General features: G+C 38.7%; 1 protein-coding gene across 1 annotated transcript; it reads right to left on the reverse strand.

Annotated features, from left to right (window-relative positions):
* Nucleotides 1-12,692: 12,692 nt before the first annotated feature.
* On the reverse strand, nucleotides 12,693-13,644 carry OR1F1 (olfactory receptor family 1 subfamily F member 1). Its single transcript, XM_030848541.2, is given in 2 exon segments — nucleotides 12,693-12,827; nucleotides 12,829-13,644. Coding segments are annotated over 2 exon segments (951 nt in total).
* Nucleotides 13,645-14,049: the final 405 nt, after the last annotated feature.

A 14,049-nucleotide genomic window follows, 5' to 3' on the forward strand; every position in this document is an offset into this window, starting at 1 on the left:
AGGAAACCGCAAGAGGAGGAGGAGGACGTTGGCTTGGATCCATGGCTGGTCAGTAAACTTGCCATATGCGTATTTCCCATCAGACCTTTGGCAATGGGTGGTCACTACCTCACAAGCAAAGTGTTTTACTTTTAGAAATTATGTCTCCAATAGCTAGCTCACATTACCCCTCAGGAGACAGGGTTCCAGTGTCCTCATTGTATTGGATATTTGTTCTCTTTGGCCTCCTGATACCCAGACTCCTGACTTGTCTGCCAGAGGCAGGGCCAGCGGTGCCTTCACGGGACCGATCCTGTGGTACGTCATTTTAAGGATTCTTGATCAGTCTTGCTATTCTTAGATTTCCTAAGGTTTTACATTGGTATTTTGATTGGAATAGGTTAAAATCCTATATATCAGTACTATTGGGGGAAAATTACCTTTACAAATTTTGTTTCCTATCCAGAAACATATCTTTCCATTGATTAGAGTATTCCTAAGTTTTTCTAATTTTCTTCATGTAAGTTCTACACAATTTTGTTACTGTAAATAGTTTTTTTCATTATATTTTTCTAGTTGGTTATTGCTCTTACATAGGAAAGTTATTTTTAATTATATATTTGCAAAACTAGCCACTTCTCTGAATGTAATGTTCAGTAATTTTGTAATTTCTCAGTTCTGTTAAAATTTGTGGTTAAAAATTATACCATCTACAAATAGTAGTTTTGTTTCTTCCTTTATGCCTATTGCTCTTTTTTGTTAAAATATGTGGTTCTTAAGCTTTGTTGTTGTACAGAGCATGCTAAAAGGACATTTTATGATACAATTCAGTCCTGAGTCCTAATTAAAGATAGAAAAAGAAACCCCAACATTTAAAGCCACACTAAAACAGCCTTTATCAATGTTGTCTTTCAAGCCTACTGTATCCTTTAAAATAAGGGACAAAACTGGCTGCCAGCATTATTCTCTTATTCCTTTGCAAGTCTGGCCAGAGTCCACCCAGTTATTGTGCAGAGGGACCCACCTGTGCACCCAGAAAACTTAAAAGGCTAAATGGCTGCCGGGCAGTGACAGGAGAGGGTGAGGTCCCGGGGGCAAGATGGTCCTGTTCCCTGCCCAACAGTCAGGCCACAAGGTCCCCAAGATGTTTGGGTTGGTGATACTCCTGTGACCCAAACCCCCTCCCTACACCCAGCAAGTGTCTTCTGTGCCCCGCCAGTAAAGTGTGCAAGGTCGAGGTCCCTGGGAGGGCACCCCGAGAAGCTGTTGGACAAGTAAGTGCTTGATAAGGAGCCTGACAACAGCTAATGAGAAAAAGTAAACACAACAATGAATGGTTTTCCAGTAGAGCAGCAAAGTCCAGTTAGAAAATATGAAGGACCAAAGATCCTATTCCTACAGCAGCTATAAATCTAAAGCACACATCCTCTAAAGCCTTGGCACCAGGCCCTGGGTTGTAATGGGGAGCAACAAACCCATGGAGTTTCCCAGGGTGTGGGGTGCCGGTGGGGGCAGAAATTCAGTAAATCTCAAAAACAGGTATGCAGCTACACACAAGTGCTAGGAAGGAAAGGCTGCTAGGAGTGATACTGGTGGGTTTTCTAGGGAGGACTTCTGGGGAAGTGACATTTAAACTGAGACCAGAAGGATGAGATGGGGGAGGAAGGGAGCAGCGAAGGGATGTTCTAGTAATAAGACATGAACAGATAATCTTCAGATAAACATGAGTGGCTAAAAGAAATATATGAAAGAACGTTTGGCCTTAATAGTAATCTAAGAATTATATATTGAAAGAACAAGATACCATTTTAGGTGCATTAAATGAGCAGGTTTTGTGTGTGTGTGTGTGTGTGTAAATGTTTGGCTTGGCAGAAGAGGGATGACAGCAGCATCCATTTACTGTGACAAGAATGTTAAAACTATTACTCCTTGACCCAGCAATTCATCTTCTATGTACAAGGGGAGGTATCACAACATCATAATGCTGAAAAAATTAGAAATGACCTAAATGGTTGGATAAATAGGGTGGCATATGATAAAGCTAATAAAAATAATGGTTTTCATTAACCTTAGTCATCAGGGTGAGTCTCATCCTCTCCACTCTCTCGAGCCCACTCCAGCTTCACCTCCAATTCCAACACTTCACTAAACATATATAGAATATTTCACCCAACAACAGCAGAATAGACATTCTTTTCAAACTCACATGAAGCATCACCAAGATAGACCGCATCTGGGCCATGGAACACACCTCAGCAAATTTAAAAGAATAGAAATCACAAAATATGTTCTCAGATCACAATGAGATTAAACTAAACTAGAAGTTAATAACAAAGTTGGCTGAAAAATCCCAAAATATTTGGAGATTTAACAACACACATCTAAGTAACAAACGGGTCAAAGAAGAAGTCTCAAGAAAAAATTTAAAATATTTTAAAGTAAATGAAAATGGAAATAAAACTTATGAAAATTTTGGGATGCAGTGAAAGCAATGCTTAGAGGGAAATTTATAGCATTGGATACATATATTAGAAAAGAATAAATATCTAAAATCAATCATCTAAGTTTCTACCTTATGATCTACAAAAGAGGAAATTAAATCCAAACAGAAGAAAAGGTAAAATAAAAATTAGAAAAGAAATTAAAAGTAGGAAATCAATAGAGAAAACAAGATCAACAGAGAAAAATCAACAAAATCAAAAGCTGGTTCTTTGAAAAGATCAATACAATTGATAAACCTCTAGCCAGGCTAACTAACAAAAGAAGAGAGAAGGCACAAATTACTATTATCAGAAATGAAAAAAGGGGGCCATCACTATGAATCCTGTGGGCAAGAAAATGATAATAAAGGAATATTATGAATAACTCTATGCCTATAAATTTGATAACCTAGAGGAAATGGACCAATTCCTTGAAGGACACAATCTACCAAAACTCACTCAAGAAAAAATAATCAGAATAGGCCCATATTAAAGAAACTGAATAATTAATAACCTTCCAAAACAGCACTGGGCACAGATGGTTTCATTATGAATGCTATAAAATGTTTAAGGAAGAAATTATGACAATTCTCTACCATCTCTTCCAGAAAATACAAGCAAAAGGAACACGTTCTAACTCATTCTGTGAGTCCAGCATTACCCAAATACCAAAACCAGACAAAGCCATTACAAGAAAGGAAAACTACAGCTAATATCTCTCACGGATATTCACACCAAAATTCTCAACAAAATTTTATCAACTTGAATCCAATAGTGTATAAAAAGAATTATCTATGATGATCAAATGAAATTTATTCCAGGTATGCAAGTCTGGTTCAACATTTCAAAAGCAATGAACATTAAAAAAAAAAAAAGAAGAAAAATCTTATAATCAGATCAGCTGTAGAAAAAGCATTTGACAAAATCCAACACCCATTTGTGATAACCCTCAGCAAACTAAAAATAGAGGGAAACTTCCTCAACTTGATAAAGAACATGTATAAAAACTTACAGCCAACATCATAATTAATGGTCAGAAACTAGACGCCTTCCCACTAAGATCAGGAATAAGAAAGATCAGGAACAAGGATATCCCCTCTCACCACTCCTATTCAACACCTACTGGAAGTTCTAGCAAATGCAATAGGACAAGGAAATAAGGACTTCTCTGGAGGTCCAGTGGTTAGGACTCCGCGATTTCACTGCTGAGGACCCAGGTTCAATGCCTGGTTAGGGAAATAAGAGCCCACAAGATGCACGTTGTGGCCAAAAAAACAATTTCTTTGATCCTAAGACCAATGCCACATATTTTAGGCTTTTGTTACGATACTCTCCACATCTCTGTACTGAATTAGTCAGTTATTGCTGCAGTGGTACTTAGGGAAGATATCCCAAAACTCAGTTGATTATAGTAAGCATTTGTTTTTCTCACTCCTGGGTCTACAGGTTGGTTGAGGTGGCTCTGCTTCACCCTAGACTTCAGGTTGGATTGAGGTCTGATTCTCGTGTCACGTTCTGAAACCTGGACTAAAGGGGCAGCAGCTACTTGGTGAAGTCCTTCTTGTGGTAATCATGGCAGCGCAAGAGCCAAACCAAGCTGCACAAGCAGATTTAAGGTCTCATGTTTTGACTACTCACATTTTGCTAAGGAAAGTCACACAGCCAAGTTCAAAGTCAACAGAATAGGAAAGTATATGTTACCCCAAGGGGAAGTGAGTGGGGACTAAATATTTGCCAAACAATAATAGAAAAGATTAAAATCCTTGTCCTCGTGGAGATTACATTCTAGTAAAAAGGATAAATATAAACAACTCAGAAATGAAGATAGTGTGGTCAGATAGGATATTCTCGCAAATGTAAGCAAAGGTACAGACACAAGGATGTCTTACACAGCACATTTGTAATGATAAAACACTGGACAAGGGGCTTCTATGGTGGCACAGTGGTTAAGAATCCACCTGGTGATGCAGGGGACATGGGTTCGAGCCCTGGTCCTGGAAGATCCCACATGCCACGGAGCAACTAAGCCCGTGCGCCCCAACTACTGAGCCCGCATGCCATGACTACTGAAGCCCACGCACCTACAGCCCATGCGCCACAACAAGAGAAGCCAATGCAATGAGAAGCCCGCGTACTGCAACGAAGAGTAGCCCCCGCTCACTGCAACTAGAGAAAGCCCGTGTGCAGCACCGAAGACCCAAAGCAGCCAAAAATAAATTAAAAAAACAAAACTAAACTAAAAAACACTGGACAACCTAAATGTTCATCAATCACAGCTATTTAAATAAAATAATATGTCAACTAAATAGACTGGTGGGGAGGTTCTTTATTACTTATTTTGATAAAATATTTTGAAAAATATTTCAAATTATTTCAATTATTTTGAAAAATAAATGGTATACATTCCCTTTAGAAACAAGGTTAAGTCCGTATGTATTAACATGAAAAGGTGGAACTGATGAAGAGGTTTGGGGTATCTCTCCTAAAATGTTTATGCCAATATAATCCTTTATTTTCATCTACACTAAAGAGATGAGTTTGTAAAACACTCCTTAAGTTATATCTTGGGAATTCTTTGCACATCAGAACTTACAAATCTACTACAGTCTTTGAGTGGCTGTACTGGATTCCATAAGGATGGATCATAATTTACTGAATTGCTCCCCTTTAGATGGACACTTGGGGTATTTCCAAGTGTTATATCTATTTAGTTTTACAATAATAAACATTTCTATACATGCATCTTGGCATAATTTTGCAAGAATAATCTACCAGATATTGTGAAGTATTATAAACTTTTTAAAAAGCCTCAAGCTAAAATAGCATGGTATTAGCCCAATAATAAAAGCTCATATCAGTGTATCAGAACAGAGAATCTAAAAATATACTATATCTCTCTATACCTATATTTATATATCTACATCTATTCATCTCTATATGAATTTACAGAGGCATTCAGAGGATGGACTTGGTCATGGAGCTGGATATGTCAGAAACCTGATTCCACCATGTCCTAACTGTGGGACCTTGAGACAGTCACTTAATCTCCTTAAATCCAGGGATGTCCTTGAGTGGGGATGATAATGATACCCCATGGCTGCAATATTAAAATAGATATGAAGAGAAAAGTCTCGGCCAACTGGCTAGCACATATTAAGTTCCCAATGCATATTAGATACAATGATCAGCATTTTACAAATGATAAAAGTGGTGTTACAAACAGTGAAGTATGGAAAGGTTATTAAAAAGTAACTGGAGCAATTTTGTAAATATATGAAGAAATGAAATTAGAACCATAAATACAATTTATCGATTTAATCTGCAAAAACCAAAAACAACTAGAAGAAAATATAGCTAAATATTTAAGTAATGAAAGAATGGGGAAGAAAAGCCTAAGAGAACTGGAAGAAAATGCAGCACTTTCTGGTTATAATTATATGAAATTAAAATATATCCAAAAATAAGCAAAACTGAAGAGTATAAACTAGGGAAAGCTAGTTGTAGTATTTGTGAAAGGGTGTCTGACATGCTCAAAAAATATGGTTCAACAATTTGCTATGAAGTCAACATTTAAAGAAATCTCACAAATAACAATAAACAATTTAAGGCTTCCCTGGCTCAGTGGTTAAGAATCCCCCAGCCAATGCAGGGGACACGGGTTCAAGCCCTGGTCCGGGAAGATCCCACATGCTGTGGAGCAACTAAGTGCGTGCACCACAACTACTGAGCCCGTGCGCCACAACTACTGAAGCCCGCGCGCCTAGAGCCCGTGCTCCGCAACGAGAAGCCACCGCAATGAGAAGTCTGTGCCTCACAAGGAAGAGTAGCCCCCACTCACTGCAACTAGAGAAAGCCCGCACACAGCAACAAAGACCCAACGCAGTCAAAAAAAAAAAAATTTTAAGTGAAAAATGCCCAGGAAGGAAAATGTAAATCAAAGCTTTCAAAAAAAAGCAGAACTGCTCTACAAAAAATACTAAAGGAATTCCTTCAGGCTGAAAGCAAGTGACCCCAGATGGCAATTAAAATCCACACAAACAAAGAGTGCTGATAAAAGTAGGTAATTATAAAAGATAAGTGTTTTTTTTTTCTCCTTTACTCTCTTAAGTGATTTTGAAAGCAACTGGATAAAATAATATGTAGGTAGTGTATTGTTGGGTCTATAGCACAAAGAAATGTAACATATGTGTAATATATTTGCCAATAACAGCACAAAGGAGTTGGGTGTGGGTAGAGCTGTAATGGGCTAAGGAAATGACCACAGATGGTAAGGTAATAATTTAAGAATGTATTGTTGAGTTTATAACATTGATATAATATGTGAACTGATAATACACAAATAATGCTTAAAATGGGGAAAGGGAATAGAGCTATATAGGAGAAGCTTTTCTTTATTTATTTTTAAAATATTTACTTATTATTTTTTTATTTGGCTGTGCTGGGTCTTAGTTGCAGCACGTGGGATCTTCGCTGCAGCATGCGGGATACTTTAATGGCAGCATGAGGGATCTAGTTCCCTGACCAGAAATCGAACCTAGGCCCCCTGCACCGGGAGAATGGAGTTTTAACCGCTGGACCACCAGGGAAGTCCTGAGAAGCATTTCTTTATATCACGCGAATTAAGTTAGTATAAATCTGAAGCTGATGTTGATAAGTTAAAATGTATATGGTAAAACCTAGAGCAACCACTAAAAAAATCCAAAAAATATAGTGAAAAAAATTACTGGGGTTAAAATGCTACATTAGAAAATATACAATAAATGCAAAAGAGAGCATTAAAGACACACAAAAGACACATAGAAAACAAAGTTAAATGGCAGACATTAATATTAAAGGTGAATGGGTTAAACAATGCAACCAAAAGTCAGAGATCATCACACTGGATTAAAAAACATGATCAAAGTATATGTTATCTACAGGGTACACACTTTAGATTAAAAGACACATTAGATTGAAAGTAAAAGGATGGAAAGAGATGTGTCATGCAAACAAACCACAGGAGAGCTGGAGTAGCTATACTAATATCAGACAAAATAGACTTTAAAACAAAAAATGTTACTATAGATAAAGATGGATATCTTATAATGATAAAAGGATAAAACAAGATTATATAAAATTTATAAACACACATGTATCTAATAACATGTATCTAATACATAAAACAAAGGCTGGAGGTGTCTTTCAAACTTTCAAGGAACAGGTACTGTCCATCTTATTATAAAGAATTCTTGGAAATATAGACTAAAAATTGAAAATGCTACCATTTATTCCTTTAGACAAAAATATCAATACACAATTATGGCAAACATAAAAAAGAAAATCATATGAAACTCAGAAATGGCCTCTGATTCTGAATTTTGTCCATTTTCATACAAGATATCATCTTACTTATCCCTCTGAAATTAAGGGGAACTGCCCTGTTTTCCTCTTTGTTCCTCAAAATCCAGAGCATTCTGCTCAGTGATGTTTTAACCAGTTTCATCTATTTGTCAATATTTTATTCTCTGCAATCATTTTCAAAATAAATTTAAAGTCATACTTTCAAATAGTAGTAAATTTCCTTTATGTTTTAATTCAAGAACAGGATTACTAGTGAGTACATTTTGCTAGAACAACTTGAAGGAATTACTAGGGGCTGGAAAATAAAATTGTGGAGACTATCCAGCAATTTAGAAAGGTTTTATTACAAAATGTAAGTGGAAAATCAGGATATAAATAAGTATCTGTGTAAAATATCACAGTGCATTGACATAAATGGAAGAGAAGGTGGAAAAAATGCAGTTGATTAACACGACTGGGCATTGAGAATTTTGGAGGATATTTTTTCCTTGTTTAACTTACTCATGTGCCTGTCATAATGTTGCGTGATACATAAAGCTCAGATACAAAGGTAAAAAAATAACTAGCTTGATAGGGGTGGTGACGACGGTGGTGGGATGAATTGGGAGATTGGGACTGACATATATACACTAATATGTAAAAAACAGATAACTAGGGCTTCCCTGGTGGCGCAGTGGTTGAGAGTGCGCCTGCCGATGCAGGGGACACTGGTTTGTGCCCCGGTCCGGGAAGATCCCACATGCCACGGAGTGGCTGGGCCCGTGAGCCATGGCCGCTGAGCCTGCGCAAAGCAGATAACTAATAAGAACCTGCTGTATAAAAAAAATAAATAAAATAAAATTCCAAAAAAAAAATAACTAGCTTGAATGTGTGGCAGAATTAGGGCTTCCTGGAGCCCTTAAATGAACCCTCTCCTTCCTGCCCCAACACCAGTCCGACCCTCTCATCACAAGTGCCTGTATCTCTGTGTCTCTGTTGTGAGAAAGAGAAATCAGCCCTGATATCCAGGAACCAGCCTAGCACTCACAGCTAGGTCTTGGTACTTTCTTTCTTTCTTTCTTTCTTTCTTTCTTTCTTTCTTTCTTTCTTTTTTGCTGTGCCATGCAGCATGTGGGATCTTAGTTCCCTGACCAGGGATTGAACCCATGCCCCCTGCACTGGAAGCACAGAGTCTTAACCACTGGACTGCCAGGGAAGTCCCTTGGTGATTTTTCTTTTTTTTTTAACATCTTTATTGGAGTATAATTACTTTACAATGTTGTTTTAGTGTCTGCTGTATAACAAAGTGAATCAGCTATATGTATACATATATCCCCATATCCCTTCCCTCTTGTGTCTCCCTCCCATCCTCCCTATTCCACCCCTCTAGGTGGTCACAAAGCACTGAGCTGATCTCCCTGTGCTATGCAGCTGCTTCCCACTAGCTATTTTATATTTGGTAGTGTATATATGTCCATGCCACTCTTTCACTTCGTCCCAGCTTACCCTTCCCCCTCCCCGTGTCCTCAAGTCCATTCCCTACGTCTGTGTCTTTATTCCTGTCCTGTCCCTAGGTTCTTGAGAACCTTTCTTTTTTTTTCTTTAGATTCCATATATATGTGTTAGCATACGGTATTTGTTTTTCTCTTTCTGACTTACTTCACTCTGTATGACAGACTCTAGGTCCATCCACCTCACTACAAATAACTCAATTTGTATGGCTGAGTAATATTCCACTGTATATATGTGCCAAATCTTCTTTATCCATTCATCTGTTGATGGACACTTAGGTTGCTTCCATGTCCTGGCTATTGTAAATAGAGCTGCAATAAACATTGTGGTACATGACTCTTTTTGAATTATGGTTTTCTCTGAGTATATGCCCAGTAGTGGGATTGCTGGGTCATATGGCAGTTCTATTTGTAGTTTTTTAAGGAACCTCCATACTGTTCTCCACAGTGGCTGTATCAATTTACATTCCCACCAACAGTGCAAGAGGGTTCCCTTTTCTCCACACTCTCTCCAGCATTTACTGTTTGTAGATTTTTTGATGAGGGCCATTCTGACTGGAGTGAGGTGATACCTCATTGTAGTTTTGATTTGCATTTCTCTAATGATTAGTGATGTTGAGCATCCTTTAATGTGTTTGTTGGCAATCTGTATATCTTCTTTGGAGAAATGTCTATTTAGGTCTTCTGCCTTTTTTTTTTTCATTTTAACATCTTTATTGGAGTATAATTGCTTTACAATGGTATGTTGGTTGCAGCTTCACAACAAAATGAATCAGTTATATATATACATATGTTCCCATATCTCTTCCTGCTTGCGTCTCCCTCCCTCCCACCCTCCCTATCCCACCCCTCCAGGCGGTCACAAAGCACCGAGCTGATCTCCCTGTGCTATGCGGCTGCTTCCCACTAGCTATCTACCTTACGTTTGGTAGTGTATATATGTCCATGCCTCTCTCTCTCTTTGTCACCGTTTACCCTTCCCCCCCCCCATAGCCTCAAGTCCATTCTCTAGTAGTAAGTCTGTGTCTTTATTCCTGTTTCACCCCTAGGTTTTTCATGACATTTTTTTTCTTAAATTCCATATATATGTGTTAGCATACGGTATTTGTCTCTCTCTTTCTGACTTACTTCACTCTGTATGACAGACTCTAGGTCTATCCACCACATTACAAATAGCTCAATTTCGTTTTTTTTTATGGCTGAGTAATATTCCATTGTATATATGTGCCACATCTTCTTTATCCATTCATCCGATGATGGACACTTAGGTTGTTTCCATCTCTGGGCTATTGTAAATAGAGCTGCAATGAACATTTTGGTACGTGACTCTTTTTGAATTATGGTTTTCTCAGGGTATATGCCCAGTAGTGGGATTGCTGGGTCATATGGTAGTTCTATTTGTAGTTTTTTAAGGAACCTCCATACTGTTCTCCACAGTGGCTGTATCAATTTACATTCCCACCAACAGTGCAAGAGGGTTCCCTTTTCTCCACACTCTCTCCAGCATTTACTGTTTGTAGATTTTTTGATGAGGGCCATTCTGACTGGAGTGAGGTGATACCTCATTGTAGTTTTGATTTGCATTTCTCTAATGATTAGTGATGTTGAGCATCCTTTAATGTGTTTGTTGGCAATCTGTATATCTTCTTTGGAGAAATGTCTATTTAGGTCTTCTGCCCATTTTTGGATTGGGTTGTTTGTTTTTTTGATATTGAGCAGCATGAGCTGCTTGTAAATTTTGGAGATTAATCCTTTGTCAGTTGCTTCATTTGCAGATATTTTCTCCCATTCTGAGGGGTGTCTTTTCGTCTTGTTTATGTTTTCCTCTTCTGCGCAAAAGCTTTTAAGTTTCATTAGATCCCATTTTTTTTGTTTTTATTTCCATTTCTCTAGGAGGTGGGTCAAAAAGGATCTTGCTATGATTTATGTCATAGAATGTTCTGCCTATGTTTTCCTCTAAGAGTTTTATAGTGTCTGGTCTTACATTTAGGTCTTTAATCCATTTTGAGTTTATTTTTGTGTATGGTGTTAGGGAGTGTTCTAATTTCATTCTTTTACATGTAGCTGTCCAGTGTTCCCAGCACCACTTATTGAAGAGGATTTCTTTTCTCCATTGTATATTCTTGCCTCCTTTATCAAAAATAAGGTGACCATAGGTGCATGGGTTTATCTCTGGGCTTTCTATCATGTTCCATTGATCTATATTTCTGTTTTTGTGCCAGTACCATACTGTCTTGATTACTGTAGCTTTGTAGTATAGTCTGAAGTCAGGGAGCCTGTTTCTTCCAGCTCTGTTTTTCTTTCTCAAGATGGCTTTGGCTATTCGGGGTCTTTTGTGTTTCCATACAAATTGTGAAATTTTTTGTTCTAGTTCTGTGAAAAATGCCATTGGTAGTTTGATAGGGATTGCACTGAACCTGTAGATTGCTTTGGGTAGTATAGTCATTTTCACAGTGTCAATTCTTCCAATCCAAGAACATGGTATATCTCTCCATCTGTTTGTATCATCTCTAATTTCTTTCATCAGTGTCTTATAGTTTTCTGCATAGAGGTCTTTTGTCTCCTTAGGTAGGTTTATTCCTAGGTATTTTATTCTTTTTGTTGCAATGGTAAATGGGAGTGTTTCCTTAATTTCTCTTTCATATTTTTCATCATTGGTGTATAGAAATGCAAGATATTTCTGTGCATTAATTTTTTATCCTGCTACTTTTCTTGGTGCTTTTTTGATGAACACAGAGAGTTGCACAGAATATCAGTGTCACACAAGGCCATTCTGTGACTGTTACAAAGTAAGACAAAAGAAGACCACTCTGTAAGCATGTGAACACTAAAACATGAACACTGTCCAAGCCACAAAAATGACCAAACTCCCCCTGTGCTGGTGGATATGAGTGACTGCTACTTCTTTGCCAATCACAGCTTTGGCCTCAGTCTAGTTTTCCCTCCTTCTAGATAAAATATATTAAGATAGTGAACCAAAATTACCCTCACTTTGTGACATCTTTGAATCCAGAGCAAAGACCCAATCCTTACCAAAATCACCTCATACAATCCCAAGTCTTTTAATAAGTCCTTTTGAGCACCTTCTTACTAAGATACCTCACTATTCCCCCCATGGTATGTGTAACTCCCTTGTTACATGAGTAATAAACGCAACTTATTCAACAAGAGGTGTGCTCCTAATGGGTTTTGGCTGGAGGGCACTGACGGTTGGAATAGTCAAGTTATTTGGTACAAGGATCTCTCTTTCCATCTTTAACCTGAAGAGGCTGTATCAAGTTTTGTACTCCCAAGACAGATAGTAGATGATTCTCTTACAAAAGACAAATGTTAACTTTTGCATAATCAAAAAAACAAAAACATGATTTTCTTATAAATTAGTTCCCTCCATGATTTTCTTAGTCTATTTCACTACTGGGTAGAAAAAATTAATAGCAACCACTTTTCCAAGAGCCTCTTTTATGTCCTGGTTTCTCAGGCTGTAGATGAAGGGGTTCAGCATGGGAGTCACCATAGAGACATTGCATCGCAGCAGCTGCTATGTCTATCTCAGCTGAGTGGGAGGATAAAGGGTTGAAATACAGAAATATCATGGTGCCATAGAAGAGGAAAACCATAGCCAGGTGGGAGCCACAGGTGGAGAAGGTTTTCCATCTTCCCTTTGTGGACTGGACTCTCAGGACAGCACAGTTGATAAGGATATATGATACCAGGATGCAAACAAATGGGGTGCTCATTACTGGCCGTGCTTCAATTAGAATCATCACCTCACTGAGGTGTGTATCAGAGCAGGAGAGTTTCAGGAGTGTGGTAACATCACAGAAGAAGTGGGGGATGGCATTGTCTGCACAGAATGAGAGTCAAGCCATCAGCAGGGTATGCAACAGCATATCCAGGTTGGCAATGACCCACGATCCAGTAACCAGCAGGGCACAGAGCTGGTGGGTCATCTTTGCGTAGTAGTGTAAGGGGTGGCATACAGCAACAAAGTGGTCATAGGCCATCACAGCCAAGAGGAAATTGTCCATGTCCATGAACGTGAAAACAAAATACATCTGCGTGAGACACCTAGAGAAGGGGATGGTCTGCTTCCTGAGTATGTGGTTGGCCAGCATCTTGGGGACAGTGGTGGAGGAGAAGCAGATATCCACGAAGGACAGGTTGCAGAGGAAGAAGGACATGGGGATGTGCAAGTGGGAGTCCGTGCTGATGGCCAAGAGGATGAGCAGGTTTCCCAAGACTGTGGCCAGTTACATGCTCAGGAAGAGCACGAAGAGGAGCTGCTGCTGCTAGGGCTGCCTGGAGAGTCCCAGGAGGAGGAACTCAGAGTTACTTGACTGGTTTGTCTCTCCCATGGGGCTGGACTCAGATGCAGAGAAGAGAAGCAGAAGTCAGAAACCTAGAAGCAAAGGGTTTGGGTGCAATAACCCAAGCTCCAGCCATGGTCATGTTAATAAAACCTACATTAAAGTTGCTCAGTCAGAATCTGCCCCTAATCCCTAAACCCTCAACTTCCGACCTCCAGTCCTAGATGATGCTGGTTCCACTGGACTAATTTTTTTAATTATATGAAATACAACATAAAAACAACACACAGGCACATACACAGTCCTTCCCTGACATTATGTGCATCTCTATGAACATTCCCAGGCTTTTGCCCACTTAGTAGATCGTAGAGAGAAGAGAAACAGCTCATTGGTACTGGGTTTATCACAAGCAACAGATGAGGGATTCAGGACTTTTACTACTACTCCCTGGAT

This window comes from Globicephala melas, chromosome 15, assembly GCF_963455315.2.
Source record: "Globicephala melas chromosome 15, mGloMel1.2, whole genome shotgun sequence".
Classification (NCBI taxonomy): domain Eukaryota; kingdom Metazoa; phylum Chordata; class Mammalia; order Artiodactyla; family Delphinidae; genus Globicephala; species Globicephala melas.